The 16,603-nt window shown below is 43.4% G+C and overlaps 1 protein-coding gene across 1 annotated transcript; it reads left to right on the top strand.

Annotated features, from left to right (window-relative positions):
• Nucleotides 1–308: 308 nt before the first annotated feature.
• On the top strand, nt 309–16,584 carry ptges (prostaglandin E synthase). Its single transcript, XM_067969889.1, has 3 exons — nt 309–568; nt 2,722–2,804; nt 12,822–16,584. Exons 1-3 carry the CDS (start codon nt 464–466, stop codon nt 13,069–13,071), a joined length of 438 nt encoding a protein of 145 aa, XP_067825990.1. The 5' UTR covers nt 309–463; the 3' UTR covers nt 13,072–16,584.
• The last annotated feature ends 19 nt before the right edge of the window (nt 16,585–16,603 follow it).

The following is a 16,603-nucleotide window of genomic DNA, read 5'->3' as shown; positions in this document are numbered from 1 at the left end:
TGTATCCCACCGGGCGAGAGTATCTCACCAGATGTTAACCCAGAATTCAGAGCCTGAGTCTGCACTTGACAGAAATGTTTGGAGTGAGGTTTGAACCCTGCACATTTCCAGTCAGAGGCGGGAATGCTAACATAAGCCCAAATCCAATCATCTCTTGTTAAACGCTACATCAACTCTTTCAAGAGAAGGAGGGATGTGTAAACACAGTGTACTAACAGCAGCAGCCTCCAAACTCAAGTACGCTGTAGAAAGCCCTTAGCAGACCGTGTTTCCCACAGAGTTAGCTCAGGACATGAGTTATCCTGTTTAATATATATTTTTTTTGGCTGGTGTCAAGGTACAGCCATCGATGTAAGAGGCTCAGGGAGTGGGCGTGGACCAGTGTACATAAGCGGCCGCCTCTCGCCACTTCTCTCTCCCTCTCCCCCCGCGTACACATCGTCTCTCGGCCCCAACGAAAGACATGGACAACCAGGTCTTCGCTTGTTTCACCTTTTATAGCACTTTGCTCATCCTGAAGATGTACGTGGTCGCTATCATCACCGGGCAGCTCCGGCTCCGCAGAAAGGTGATGATAATAATCGTTTTAAAAATAACACCCAATACTCCTTCCGTCCTGACCAGGAACTAGCAAATGTGGGTGAGAGAAAGTGAAGATTTGTTTTGCATTTTAATGTTGAGAACATCTGGTTTGTTGTCTGGATTGTGTTGGAGGGTTTCGTGTCAGAATTGTTTGGGGGTGGGGGGATTCTGGATGTCTTTACATTCGACTTTAATAAGGAAAAAGTTACAATAGTTTGAAACTGTAATGAAGTATATAATAAGACCATTGATTCAAAATGTTTTGGGGAGTTTTACTTTACGGATTGGAAAACATTTGCCCTTGTTTTAAGGTTTTGATTATTTCTATACATGTACTCATATATTGTGGATAAACAGCCCAGCCTCCCCCCAAATAAAAGTTTAATGTAATGGAAAAGGGTGCATTTTTCTAAAATCCCCTGTGCGGATGTTTTCATTTGGTCCCATGTGTACAGCAACCCGGTAAACAGATGCAAGGTAGGGAGATTTTGATCGATTTCTGCTGAAATCCTATGCGGATTCCCTCGAAACACCAAACCTTCCCACATCTGGGATGTCGCCACACGCAGCGACCAGAGGAAATCCTCCGGTCAGATATCTAAAGGGAGAAGAACAGCTGGTTATTTTTGGCCGTCAATGAGGTCTTACTCAAGTGAAGCCAAGAATTGGTTACCTCATTGTGCTGAGAGTTTGGCTAAAAATTATTTTCAATTATTCTTTAATGTACATTTTTGCATGAAGACAGTGTCCCTTTAAGGTGTCCTGGTCAGCCTTTCCCTACTATAATTAGGCCCTTCCTATGGACTACACAGTTTTAGCCCATGTAGTGTTCAGGCGCTTTTTACTGTACAAGTGTGAGAAAACAAGAAGAAAAATAAAGTGGAAATAGTGAAACTGTTGAGATACATCCATCTGAACTGTGTGCACCTATAAAAAAAGGAGGGCACCTAGAAAATATAGAAATGGTCAGGGATGGGCGAATCACGCCCTCTTATCTCAGATCTTCACATGCCAGTTCATGACATTTGGTGGATGATTCAGCCCATTCTGGGTCACGCCTGATAAACTGGGGCCTGTTTTCATTTGAAGAGATGAGATTACAGGATGATTTGATAGAGATTTTTTAAAATCATGGAAGGATGGTACAGAGTAGATAAAAGCAGATTGTTTCCAGTGATGGAGAGGGTCTAGAACGAGGGAACATCAGACAAAAGATTAAATGTAATAGATTTACAACAACAACTTGCACCTATAGAGTGCATTTAATGCAGTAAAACGTCCCAATGGGCTTCACAGGAAACTTATCAAACAAAAATTGACAACGAGCCAAAGAAGGAGACATTAGGATGGGTGACCAAAAGCTTGGTCAAAGGGGTAAGTTTTAAGGAGCGTCTTAAAGGAGGTGAGAGAGATAGAGAGGCAGAGAGGTTTAGGGAGGGAATTCCAGAGCTTAGGGCCTAGACGGTTGAAGGTACGGCCACCAGTGGTGGGGCAAAAGAAGTGGGGATTGCACAAGAGGCCAGAATTGGAGGAGCGCAGAGATCTTGGAGGGTTGTAGGGCTAGAGGAGGTTACAGAGATAGGGAAGCCATGGAGAGATTTGAACATGAAGATGAGAATTTTAAAACCGAGCCATTTAGGATTTACGATAGAGAGCAGGAGAAACTTTTTTTTACACGGAGGGCTGTGGGGCTGTGGAATGCACTACCAGACTTAGTGATTCAAGCAAAGACCATGTCACCATTTAGGATTAGGTTAGATAGGTGGTTGAAGGAAAGGGGAATGATAAAGGTGGGCACATGGGATTAGGACTACTGCTCGTGTGGAGAATAAACACCAACATGGACTGGTGAGGCGAACAGCCTGATTCCGTGTTGTAATTCAAGCAGTCAAGGCCTTTGGGAAAGGAGAGGATGGGTGATGATGGAGAGGCAGAAAGTTAGCAGAGAAAGGATGAAGAAAAAAAAAATAAAGCTATTGCTACAACATTGTTTGCACAGAAGCTGCGCCTTTCTCAAGCTTTTGCATTTTGTTGAAACACTGACGTCTTGGTTATTTATTATTGTTATTTTGCCCTAAGTTTTCAACATGGCTTCTCCCATCTGCTTTCACTTCCTCCCACCACCCCACCTTCCCCCAGGCTTTTGTCAACCCAGAAGACGCGATAAGACACGGTGGGCTGGAGTATTATCGAACTGATCCTGACGTGGAGCGCAGTCGAAGGTAATGTTTTCATTTTCTAAAGATGAAGGGGAAGGTTTTCTGCCCCTGTCCCGTGCACACACTGGGAGCACATGTTGAAAAAAAACTGTACACGTCCAGTCCTTGATTTCCTGTCCATAAAAGGAATAGATGGAAAATCATGTGCGGTGAGCAGGCGTTGCACGATTTCCAATGTGTGTTTCCGGCATGTTCCACTGCAGAGAATCTCCTTTACAGTGTCGTCACAGTCGACATGAAAATCTGAGTGGTGGGAATTTAAATTTTATTTTCAATATGACTAGTTGCAGTTATATATCTAGAGTATATTAAAAATCTTACATCTGCACGCAGTTCCTGTCAGCTTTTTCGAATGAAAATTCCTACGTCCACACTTATAATGGGAATGGCCTATGTAAAATTTGTCACGCTGCAATTACACCCTCCCCCCCAGGGGAGGCGCTGCAACTTGCCCAACGGCAGAAGGTGTAATTATAGAGTAACAAGTTTACATAGTTTGCATTATAAAAATGGACATAGGAATTTATAATGGGAACACAAAATAAGAATAGAATGTATGACTTTAAAATGGGGCCTGAATTATATCTCCATGCCCCCCCCCACCACCGGCCCAATTATTTCCTGTCTGTCCTCATTGCTCCTGAAGACTCCGTTTAGTCTTGATTCCCCATGTGCGTGGCCACATCGATTAAAGATTTTAAAAGTTTTGAGCTTTTAGATGTATTTTGTTAATCTATGTTAAATGGGTTTGAACAGTTTCCACCCTAGTTCCCAGTGGATATGAGCCCATAGAACTGAACCAGGCCAAATTTGGTATTGCTGAGCGATTTCAGGTGAAGAGGCCGTAAGGCTGTATGCTGCTTGGATGATCTCACTGGCGTAGAAAGCATGGAACGGAGGGAAAGGCCAGCCCTCTGAAGTTGAATAATAAGAATTATAGCACAGGAGGAGGCCATTTGGCCCACTTTACTAACTAGCTCTGCAACTGGAACGGTCAGCTCAAATCCCACTTCCCTGCCCTTTCCACCTATCCTTTTATATTCTTTCTTTCTAATACTTACTCAACTCCCTTTTAAATAATTTTCTAATGTCTGCCTCAATATTCTCTTGCGGTAATGCATTCCAGTGGTTAGAATTTGGAACTCGCTACCACAAGGAGCAGTTGAGGCGACTAGCGTAGATGCATTTAAGGGGAAGCTCGATAAACCCCACACGAGGGAGAAAGGAATAGAAGAATATGCTGATAGGGTTAGATGAAGAGGGGTGGGAGGAGGCTCGTGTGGAGCATAAACACCAGGGTAGACCAGTTGGGCCGAATGGCCTGTTTCTGTGCTGTGCATTCTATGTTATTCTATCTAATAGATGTCCTGTGTGAATCCATTTCTACTTGCTTCCCCCCTTTATTCTTCCAGTTATAATTCTAGGTTAGTGGCGTAGGCAGGATTTATTTACTGGGGGCCTGTGGATCTGAGTTTGCCAAACCAAACAAAACGACTTAAAAAGGTCTATTTTTCAAATGGGAATTTCACAATGAGGTTCAAACAGAAACATTATTACTTCCATTAATCTAACAAATCAAATAAAACAAATGAAAAGTAAAATAAATCTCTAAAGCACAAAGTCCAAATGCTGGTCATGTGTCGCTAGTCTATCACTAACTTCCCTACTACGCACTGCAGTGAACATGCAGAAGCGTATGCCCAACTAATTGGTTATCACTGGTTGAATTGAGGAACTGACTAGCTCTTGAAGGACATCCGTTGTATTTCTGTTCTTTCAAAAGCAAGTTCTTTCAAAAGAATCTATATCTTTTCTATAATATGGAGGCCAGAACTGTGCACAGTACTCCAAGTGTGGTCTAACCAAGGTCCTATACAAGTTAACATAACTTCCCTGCTTTTCAATTCACTTCTATTCCTCTAGAAATGAAGTCTCTTTAAGAATTGTACTTTGCTTCACGACAAAGTTAAATGCTCCTTTCAGCCGCCCTTATCCTGCTCAACTCCAAAGATGGGAAAGTAAAACTGCCGCCCAAGCTCACATTTCACTGTAGGCATTACTGAGACGGCCAAATTTATTCCACATGTCTCAGTGCTGAAACACAGAGATCGGCATGGTTAGACCATTTACAATCTATTTTGGACAAGCTATTTATCTGTTCACTGCTAACCATAGCTAGTTACAGATGAATATTTACAATGCAGCAGTTCCAGACATGATTAAAGTGAACATAAACTTTGGAGTAAAACTGATACAACTACAAAGCACAACCTTGGTGTTGCTACAGAGGGTGAGGTTCAAGAGAAATTCAGAGCCAACTTTTCTGTTGGGCAAAAGCAGTTGACCTGTGTTGATACAAGTGTTCTTTAAAGTATGATGAACTGTCTGACTGCAGTGCACTCCATTCCTCAGGCAGCTGAGATCCCTTTATCCTTCCCCTTTGAACAGTCTTTGACTGTGTTGAGGAAAGCCAGCTGGTTGTTGAAAAGATGTAGGATGGAAAATGTAGTGCGTAATTCTGTCACCATAAAAACAGAAATGTTTATGCACATCTAAGTATGTTGTTAAATTCAGTACTGCAGTGAGGTAACATTCCTTGTGTGTGCAAATTACTTAAACATTCACTTTTAGTCATAAAAATTCTTAGCAGATTTTAAGAACCTTAGTAACTAAGTTTAAAGGGAAGAACAGCTGTTTAGGATCCAGATGCTTACTTTGGTGTCAACCGTGGCTCAGTGGGTGTCACTCTGACCTTTGTGTCAGAAGGTTGTGGGTTTAAATCCTGCTCCAGCGACTTGAGCATAAAATCCAGGCTGACACTCCCAGTGCAGTACTGAGGGAGCTCCGCACTGTCGGAGGTGCCGTCTTTCAGATGAGACATTAAACTGAAGCCCCGTCTGCCCTCTCAGGTGGAAGTGAAGGATCCCATGACACAATTTTGAAGAAGAGTAGCAGAGTTCTCACCGGTGTCCTGGCCAATATTGATCCCTCAACCAACATCACTAAAACAGATTATTTACCACATTGCTGTTTGTGGGATCTTGCTGTGCGCAAATTGGCTGCCACCTTTCTACATTACAACAGTGACTACACTTCAAAAGTATTTTGGCTGTAAAGCACTTTGGGACATCCTGAGGTCTTGAAAGGTGTTATATAAATGCAAGTCTGCCTGTCTTTCTCCCTTTCTTTCTTTTCTTTCTTTTACTGCGTCAAGATGACACTTACTATAATCTTCCTGGGTCAAAATCCTTTACATGTCACACATTTTCCTGTGTTACTCATTACACTTCAGCCATCATTGGCTGACATGTTGTCATGCTGACATGTATGTTGTTAACCATTCAAACCGTGTCCTGCCAAAGGTTTCCTTTACTGGAAATACCCAGCAAACAGTGTATCCTTGCATATGGAAGAGTCTTTCTGCATGAAATATCATGTTCCCCATATTTTCCCCATAAGTCCTTCCCCATATTTATTGTCCACTCTGAGGTACCCTGCCAGGAATCACCTTGAATGTGCTTGAAGTTCAGTGGTACTAGGCCCCAGATAAACGACTTCCCTTTCCCCCCCCTCCACTAGAGACTAACCATCCAACACTGGCAACCCAACGCTTTTCATAGGGGAGATCTCAGTGCAAATGCCCAGAAACATGAAGCTTGATTTTAATGCCCCTCCCCTCCCGGCGGGAATGGTACAGGTGGGGGTTAAGATGGCAGGGGGATGTGGGGGGGCGGGGGGCGGGTGTGGTTCGTGCCGTGTTCCTGACATGTTCTTACCCCTCCCTATCTTAACTTGCCTCAAATCAGGCACGGTTCAGCCGTCCGCCTCAGAGAAGCAGGGGAAGGGTTGTAATTTAAGTGGCGAAGTCGCATCTCGATGATGTCATCGGGACATGCACGCCATTTTAACTGTGGGCCCGACTAAGGCCTGTGCAGTCTCGAACTCACCAGCGATAGGTAGCATCCTGGTCACGGGAGGCCCAGGTAAGTTACATTTTTAAAAACTTCTTATTGGTTCCTTGTGGACCAGGAGGAGCAGGAGTCCTTTGGGCACCTCAAGGTTACCAGTGCCTGTCTGTGCCTGCCTTTAGACTTCTTCCCGCCTGTGGTCACCACCCCCTCTGCCCCCACCCCTTGGCTTCAGGCGGGAGTCAGCGTCGGGACATTCAAGTGGGGCCATTATATATATGGCCTCATGTTCCAGGGTACTGTATGGATTGTTGCCCACTTTGGTCCCCGAACCCCCGATTCCTGCCCTGAGTTAAAATTCGGGGCTTTGCTTTCAGAATTTTATACTTGCTTTAATAAAGAAATAACTGACTTATGGCCAAATGCACCCGACAGTTGAGGAAATCGTTCTCTCCCTCTCCTCCCTTCACAAAAGCTGAAAAAGGAAATGCCTTGAAATAATGTACGCTGCAATTCCTGGCGCTTTGTGTTGACCAGGAGCTAATAAAGAACACATGTTGGCTCGGAGCGAAAACAGGAAAAGTATTCCCTGTTGTAATGGCTAAGTCATAGAAAGCCTTTGTCAAACAGCTGCCCAAAGTGTAATTTGCAAAGTTTTGTTTTTTTAACTTTCCATCTCTTCCTCCTTGCTTCTCGATGGCAATCTAGTGTAAGTTGAAAGAAAAACAAAAGACTTGCATTTTTATAGTGCCTTTCATGACCTCAGGACGTCCCAAAGTGCTTTACAGCTGTTGAAGTGTAATTACTGTTTTAATGTAGGAGACGCGGCAGCCAATTTGCGCACAGCAAGCTCCCACAAACAGTAATGAAATCAATAAACTCTTTCAGCGATGTCGGCCAGGACACCAGGGAGAACTCCCCTGTTCTTCTTCGAAATAGTGCCATGGGATCTTTTACGTGAGAGGGCAGACGCGATCTCGGTTTAACGTCTCACCCAAGAGATGGCACCGCCGACAATGCAGCACTCCCTCAGTACTGCACTGGGAGCACCAGCCTAGATTTTTGTGCTTAAGTCGCTGGAGTGGGACTTGAGCCCACAACTTTCTGACTCAGTAGGTCAGAGTGCTACCCACTGAGCCACATCTGACACAAAAATATAAATTGTGATGTTTATTAAATCAGTGACTACACTTCAAAAGTACTTCATTGGCTGTAAGGCACTTTGAGACATCCTGAGGTTGTGAAAGGTGCTATATAAATGCAAGATTTCTACATCAGTCTCAAGGATTCACGTTATTTTTGAACAGTGCTCTTGCAATTGTACAGTTAAGAGATGTGGATGAGAAATTGGAGAGAGAAGTGCATCCAAGTTTAAATATTGTGATTACATCAACCACTTATTTTCTTATGCCGTGTCAAGAAACTTGGAAGGGAAAGTACACAGCTGGGATTTGCTTTCCACTCATTATGATTTCTTTTTCAAACAATTTTTAGTGCAAATATCTCGCAAGTGTTCTTGTAAAAGTTGGAATCTATTGTTTTTTCACATCAGGGCCATTCGGTACTATTTGTTGGAAAACCAATTTAAAGTACAATTTAGTTTTGTTCCGAGCGAGTGGGAGTGTGCCAAGAAAAAGCTGTGGCTCACACCAGGAATTACTCTCTCGCCCTGTTACTCATCCAGTACTGACGCAGCGAGGTGAATTCCTTCCTAACCACGTGCCTTTCGGTCAAGAAATCCGTACGTACAGTCACTTCCTAATGCTGAGAGCTGACCTTTGCTATGGTGACCAGAACTGTCAACTCTGGAGAAATTCCAGCGTACACACCCACAAAACCTAGAAATGCTCACGATGGTTTCAAAGCTGACTCTCTGCCTGAGAAGTGAATTGTTGACAACTGTCTCTGGTGTGAGATTTTCTGTGGCAAGCCTGAGGAGTACACCCGTGGCCAAAACAAGCATCGATTAAAAGAAATTGTCAAAGTGCAAAGGTCACGTGAGCCACAGGTCATGGCTACCAAATGACCTTTCTTCATTCTTCATGAGCACAAAATCTAGGCTGACACTCCCAGTGCAGTACTGAGGCTGTGCTGCACTGTCGGAGGTGCTGTCTTTCGAATAAGACGTTAAACCGAGGCCCCGTCTGCCCTCTCAGGTGGACGTAAAAGATCCTATGGCACTATTTTGAAGACGAGCAAGGGAGTTCTCCCCATTGTCCTGGTCAATATTTATCCCTCAACTAACATCACTAAAACAGATTATCTGCTTATTATCAAATTGCTGTTTGTGGGACCTTGCTGTGCGCAAATTGGCTGCCGCGTTTCCTACATTACAACAGTGACTACACTTCAAAAGTACTTCATTGGCTGTAAAGTGCTTTGGGATGACCTGAGGTCATGAAAAATGTTAAATAAATGCAAGTCTTTCTTTAAGTTCTTAAATGGCATTAACAGAATCATCTTCCCTCCTTTTCTCTCTGTTCCTCTTTTCACAAGATAATTAAGGAAGAGGAAGGCCATTCAGTCCATCTTAGTTCACCTATACAGAATAGCCCTAAAGTGCTCTCCCACCCCCATTATTTTATTTCCTTTCTCTTTGTTATTTTTTCACTCTTCTCATAATTTTATCCTCTCTCTCCTCCCTTCACAGCCCGGCTGTGTTTTCTCGTTGCTTTATCCTTACTTGCCTATGCTTTGCGAAGGAGAAAACCTGAGGCCGCTCCATCTCTCGTATGAAACTTGCCATTTCACTTCTGTTGATACGTTGGTGGGATGGTGCTGAGTGTCACTGTGTTAATATTTAGTCTCAAAAGTGCAGGGATCAATGCAGGTTTGAGGCCCGTTCTGCTCAGCTATTCATCTGAACTGTGTCGGAGGACGAAGAAGTGTAAATGATGGTTGTGGTGTCTCCCAGTGGGGGAGCCATCCCCGGGAGATCTTTGGGCTAGGGATTTGTGCGCGCCGATTTTTTTTTGTGTGGAGGTGGGTGGGGGGCAAAATTCCTGCACCCGATATTGAGCCTTGGGCGAGTGAGCTGCAGAGTAAGAGGCAGCTCGCCCGGTGAAGTGTGTTTGAAGATTAGGCCACTGTGATGCTAGCAGTGGCCCTCAGGTAAGTGAGGAAGGGAGGGGGGGACAACTGGATTGGGAGATAATGGTGGCCGGGGGGAGGGGTCGGAATCGGTGGCCGGGGGGAGGGGAGTGTGGAGCGGCGGCGGCAGCGACCCGGGTTCTTTTAATGTGGGGCCGGGAGGAGTCCCTTTAAGGACCGCCTGTTAGGCCGCATGTAGGCCTGGTTTTCCTGAGCGCAGCCAGTGCTGGCACCTGCTGCGCTCAGGGCAAACCAATTTCGCAGTGGGGGGCCTGAAACAGGTGTTAGGCCCCATGTAAAGGGGCTAACGCCTGTTTCAGGGGTGGGCGCTGGACGCCGATTTTTTTGGCCTTGACCAATATGGCGGGCTCATCTTCTTGCCTGTCATATTGGAAGATTAGGAGGCTGTTTAGTGCCCGAAAAATGGGCTCTATGCAGATGAATTTCTAGGCCTCGGTGTCTCCTTTTGGCCTATGGCAGCTACATGGGATTAGGACATACACATCAATTCTTGGCTACAGTGGTGTCAGGTTGAGAGGATGAACATGGTCTATTTCTTGCCAATTCTTTTCTCTTGTACAATTTAGTAGATCATTTCTCATTCTTGGCATATCATTTATAGCTTTCCCCAATCCTCTTGGGCAGGAGTGAGTGGTAATACTTGGAGTGCCACCTTCTTCAGTTTTTAATTTTGAAGAAAAATCACAAGAATTTTTCAGCATGTTACAACTTCTTTCAAGAAGGGAGAAACATTGAGGCCGGGGTAGATAATCGGAGATTATGTGGAAATCCGAGAAATTTATCTTCTGCAGTTGGAGAATAAAAAGTTGTGTGTAGGTCATCTGTATTCACTCTCAGTGTGTTCTCTGTACGGGTGAGTGTAAAAGGCAAAAGTGTGAAAAAAAGTGCAAAATGTGAAATACTTAAAGATCAGACTGTGTCTTTTGACGAATAGAGCAAAGTGGCTTGTTTAATCCATTTAGCTAACAGGATTCCTTTTAGGAACATAGGAACATAGGAACAGGAGTAGGCCATTCAGCCCCTCGTGCCTGCTCCGCCATTTGATAAGATCATGGCTGATCTGTGATCTAGCTCCATATACCTGCCTTTGGCCCATATCCCTTAATACCTTTGGTTGCCAAAAAGCTACCTATCTCAGATTTAAATTTAGCAATTGAGCTAGTATCAATTGCCGTTTGCGGAAGAGAGTTCCAAACTTCTACCACCCTTTTGTGTGTAGAAATGTTTTCTAATCTCACTCCTGAAAGGTCTGGCCCTAATTTTTAGACTGTGCCCCCTACTCCTAGAATCCCCAACCAGCGGAAATAGTTTCTCTCTATTCATCCTATCCGTTCCCCTTAATATCTTATAAACTTCGATCAGATCACCCCTTAACCTTCTAAACTCTAGAGAATTACAACCCCGATTTGTGTAATCTCTCCTCGTAACTCAACCCTTGAAGATAGAACTGGTGTTCCTTTGTGAGTTCGGCCATGATCGAATTGAATGGCGGAACAGGCTTGAGGGCTGAATAGCCAACTCCTGTTGCTATGTGAGGAACATGATACAATCACCTAATAAACTCTTATCTGGTGAGGTGCAAATTCTGTTTGTTTCTCCCTGGGCAGATTTGTGTAATTCTCTGCTGTATTATGCAAATTCTGTCTAGCTCCATATCTGTGAAATGTATTTCATTGTATTTATGTATATAGTTTTGACAAGGTTGTCTGAAAATTATACTGCAAAAGAGCCAATACTGACACTTCCAAATTCTGGTACTTGATCAGATTTGTTAGTCTCTCTGGTAATGGGCAATGGTATGTTACAATACTCTGAAAGTTTTACAAGCAGATGAAACTTACTGAATTTAACATGCCCAAAACTAAGACTTTGTTTACAGAATCTGCCAAGACTTTGGGGGCGATTTTAAACCCCAAGAACGGGTGGGTTGGGGGCGGGTGGGAGTTGAAAATAGTTTTTTTTTGGGTTGCAACCTCAAAATTTACAGATTTTGCATTCCCAGTAGGAAGCCTGTACTTCTACGCGTCAACGTTAAACCCAGAAATAAAGCCGGGTTGCGGTCACAACCCAAAAAAACAACTATTTTCAACTCCCACCCGTTCTTGGGGTTTAAAATCACCCCCTTTATATTCTATGATAAAGTTCTTATGAAGGGTAATTGACCCATTAAGGACTTGCTCATTGCATGAATTGCATTTTTAGTATTGCTGATTTTTGCTACTTGATATTACTAACAAATTGCAAATTTGGTGATTTCAGTCTTTGTTGTAACACCAGCCATTTCAAAAAGTTTGGTTGTGTTAGTGAGACAGTGAGCAGGTTAGTGCGGGGGAGGTCATGGACTTCTGTAATCACAGATTATAGAAAAGGTAATAGCTTCTAGATAATAGAGGGTCATGGGCTGCTTCGTAGTTGAAGGGTTGAGAGCGAAAACTGAAATTGTAGCAACCGACCATTAATCTATTGAATATCTGCACTGCAGACTCATGCACATTCAATTTAGTCACACATGTGATTTCTGCCATGTGTACGGGTCAAAGGGGATTTACTCTATTGGGTAAATGTAGTGCTCCCAGCCAGGAACTGTGCTGAAAGAGAGCTCAGGTTATAGCTTTAGCTCCAATCTGCATTCCTTTAGAGCACCTTCCCCCTGCCCACTGGAAGTGTGGGATTGCTGAATTTGCTCCTCTATCTAATCTGTGCTTTATTCGACTTGGGAGTGAGTGACATTGAAGCAGATAGCAAAAATAAAATGGGAATAGTTTCCACTCTCGAGCACTGTTATCCCTCACCTTGAAGATTATTGGATTCCTGTATCTGTGTTAGTCTGTTTATAAACGAAAGTAAATGAATCTATTGGGACAAAAGTGATAGTCTTCTTGACTTGAAACATCTCAAAATGAGGCAGGCTCTTTAAGATAGTTTATTAATCAATGCAGCCATTTTCTGAAGTATATTGAATGAGTAACCAGTTCATTTTATTATTCCCCCTTCCCAACAGAGCCCACCGCAATGACATGGAGAACATCTTCCCCTTCCTCTTCCTTGGTGCTGTCTACTCGTTGATGGAACCCAATCTGTTCATTGCCCACATCCATTTTCTGGTTTTCTTCATGGGTCGAGTGATCCATACTGTCGCCTATCTCTTGGCTCTTAATGCGCCCACGCGATCAGTGGCGTACAGCGTCGCACAGATTCCCTGTATGTCCATTGCGTTGCAGATCCTCGTCAACATAGGGACCCATTGGTAAGGCTGGTTTTATACTGCAAACCCATCCATAGGAATATCGGGTAAAATGATGTCCGAGATCGATTGACCTAGAGACTGGGGAACAAATTCTATGCAATTCTATGTAAAAAAATTAAAGGAGGTATCTGCTTTAATTTGCGCCCATAAATTTGAAGTGGTTACTAATAGCAGGATATAAATTTCTTCCCCTGCCCCAAACCAATTAAAGTTTGTTTTGATGGAATGCTTCAGAAGATGGACAAGTGGATGTGTTCACTGTTTGGAGACCTGTTTTCCAAAATGACTGCCCTGCTAGAACCAGTGTTAATGAGAAAAAATGTCAATTGTCCATTTCTTTTCGCCAAGAAAGAAAAGAATATTAAGTAAAAAGAAATCTTAAACAAAAAACAGATTGTTCAGACAAAGTTTGAACTTCAAATAACTGAAGTTTTAGTGATTTTTAATTGTAGCACACAGCCCTCCTTTTTAAAATATTTTAAAATGTGGTTTTAAATTGCATTGTGCATGGTATTTTATAATTCAGTGATTAAATGTACAGGAATAGTTCCTCCTCATGGAAATGGCTTTGGGGGTTAATCTTCACCGTCTATCTCCGGGCGGTAATCTGGCGGGAACGAATCGCCCGCCCGAGGTAAAACCCGCCCAATTTTCATCCCGCTCAAGTCGGTGGAATGAACATCGGGCAGACTTGGGAATCGGGGCACCTCTCACAGGAGATCACGTGGTTTCGGGTGGGGTGGGGTGGGGATACATTGTGATGCACAAAGATCACTATTGTGTGGGACAGACTGGATGGACCAGGGGGTCTTTTCCTGCCCGTCATTGTTCGTATGTTCGACTCTACAATGTGCGGGCGATCCGCCTCTACCAGATTACTGCCTGGGTGGTGACGGTATAAATCACCCCCTTTAAATTATATACGGGCTAGTGAATAGCTGAATATTTCACTGTATTAAAAACTGCCCGATATCCCCTCCTCCCATACTCACTTATAGCACATTTATTTCCATCACAGAGGCTTGTAACATGCATTCACTGGTCTTATTCATTCACTGGTCTTATTCACTCATTGGTCTCATTCACTCATTGGTCTCATTCACTCTTTGGTCTTATTCACTCATTGGTCTCATTCATTCATTGGTCTTATTCATTCATTGGTCTCATTCACTCTTTGGTCTTATTTTCACTCATTGGTCTCATTCACTCTTTGGTCTTATTCACTCATTGGTCTCATTCATTCATTGGTCTTATTCATTCACTGGTCTTATTCATTCACTGGTCTTATTCACTCATTGGTCTCATTCACTCTTTGGTCTCATTCACTCATTGGTCTCATTCATTCATTGGTCTTATTCATTCATTGGTCTCATTCACTCTTTGGTCTTATTTTCACTCATTGGTCTTATTCACAGTCCTCTGCTTCTCAGCTCTCCAAACCTGTATGAGTCTCTTCTCCCCGTGGAGCCGACAGGTAGAATTTATTATTATTTGGAGCTCATTCGCAGCAGACCTTTGTGTGGGAAAAAATAAACTATGGTGGGACTTGAGGTCCTGAACCATTGGTTATCTTGTATCTATTGGGATATCGGGTTTTGTGTTGTTTCATAGGGGCAAAATATTGATGGCTGCACAGTGTGTAAGGGTAAAAGATAACCCACTGTGCAGTCACAATATAACATATGTCACAGTGAACGTTGCCAGCCTTCCTTTCCTCTCTAAGGTCCTTCAATATGTCATTGCCTCCTGGCTCCGTGCCCATCTATTCCAAAGGTCACCGTTCGAACCCCTCCATTCTGGCTTCTATCCTGCTCACAGTACCAAGATTTCCTTAGCTAAAGTCGTGAGTGTAACTGTGACCATGGTGCATCCCTCCTCCTTGTCCTTCCTCGGGCAGGCTCTGTCAGGGGCTGTGTGCTCCTCCCTCACTGATCTTCCTGTGTTCACTGCACCCTGGCAATCCAGTATCCCCAGGTGCAGAAACAGGACAGTCTGCCCCAGTATCTGTGCTGTAAGTGGGTTGAATGCGTCCTTGCTACAGAAGACAGATTTGAAAATGGGGGAACATATTGGCGGTGGAGAAACTACTTTTAGACTTTACAGTGAGTTGGGTTGGGGGTGTCTCCCTTCACCATAGTGATGGGCATGGGCTCACACACATGTGCACAAACACATATATACACACACACACGTACACACATGTGTTTGCACACATATATACACACACACACAACTCCATTATTACCTTTCACTCTATATCCGCTGCAGTTGCCTGTATGATTGTCAGAAAAATATAAATAACTGAAGCCAGTGTGGAAGAGGAAGGTACATTGTCATAAGGTGGGAGCTAAAACTTGATAAAACTTCCACCCAGAGCCAACAGTGTGGAAATGTTCTATTGTTAAATGCTTCAAACTAATGGAAGTTACTGCTCCAGTGTTACGTTAAACTTAGCAATTTGACAAAAAAATTTGTTTTAACGCCTATTTATATTATGTTTTGTGATTGTGACTCGGGTATCACTTCTTGTCAGTTGTCACGAAGGGAATCCTTAAGTTTTTATTAAAACTTATTTAAAGACATGATCATTCTAAACCTGTCATTATTAGCGAATTTAAACGCATTTTTTTCTGCTTTGCTTTATATTCCGGATTACATTTTTACTATGATTGGTGATGGTTGGCCAGGTAGTCACCTGCCGAGACTTCAGAGACCCAAGTCATGGTTGGCCCATTATTCTGCTATACAGCACTGTTTCATTCTATTATTATATAGTGCAGTGAAAGATTGTTTTTGGAGCCACTTATAAGTTATCTGGGTGGGGGGTCATTTTCAACTTTGCCGCCTGGGCAGTGACCAAATGGAGCAGATTCTGCATCCTCTATAGAATCTGCCCAATTTTTACCCCATTGGAATCAATGGACGGGCTCCACGACAGGTGAGAGATGTGCTTTGCCAGATTACCACCCATACAGTCACCACATTAAGAAGTTTACTCCAACATTCCTTCATGTTTAATACTATTTTGGAATATTTTCTCCTCTCCCCACCCCCCAGCCTGGGTTTCCTAACGCCATTCCCAGCTGAGACGGTGTGCGTTTTGCCCCCCAGGTCAATGCCACACTGAAGGTGGATTTTTGGGATGTGTGGAAGAGTAGTCTGAAGTCAGCTACTGTCCAATTTTCTCTCCTTCCCTGTGGGGAGATGCCTGATAGGATATGGTCATGTCAAGATAGAGGGAGCTGAGAATGGTGACTCAGAGTGGAGGACTATGTTTCAGATATATCTACGACTCTTGTGGTGCAGTACATTGGACCTCTCATCTCTTATTCCTGCCTCCCACAGTAGCATGCAAATATATTATTCAGCCTCCCTTTCCAGGGATTGCTGTGGTAAATTCCTCAACACCATTGCTTCTTAGAGTTGCCACTCTCTCTAAATCTGGTTTTCAAGTGTTTTGTCCAGGACTTGGGACCAAAAGTCTGGTTTTTGAAATAAAACTCAATTTTTATTTGCACTCGTTTCTGTGTCTTATG

This window comes from Heptranchias perlo, chromosome 31 (assembly GCF_035084215.1).
Source record: "Heptranchias perlo isolate sHepPer1 chromosome 31, sHepPer1.hap1, whole genome shotgun sequence".
Classification (NCBI taxonomy): Eukaryota; Metazoa; Chordata; class Chondrichthyes; order Hexanchiformes; family Hexanchidae; genus Heptranchias; species Heptranchias perlo.
The sequence above is the reverse complement of the archived record's forward strand: the minus strand, read 5'-3'. Positions and strand labels throughout refer to the sequence as shown.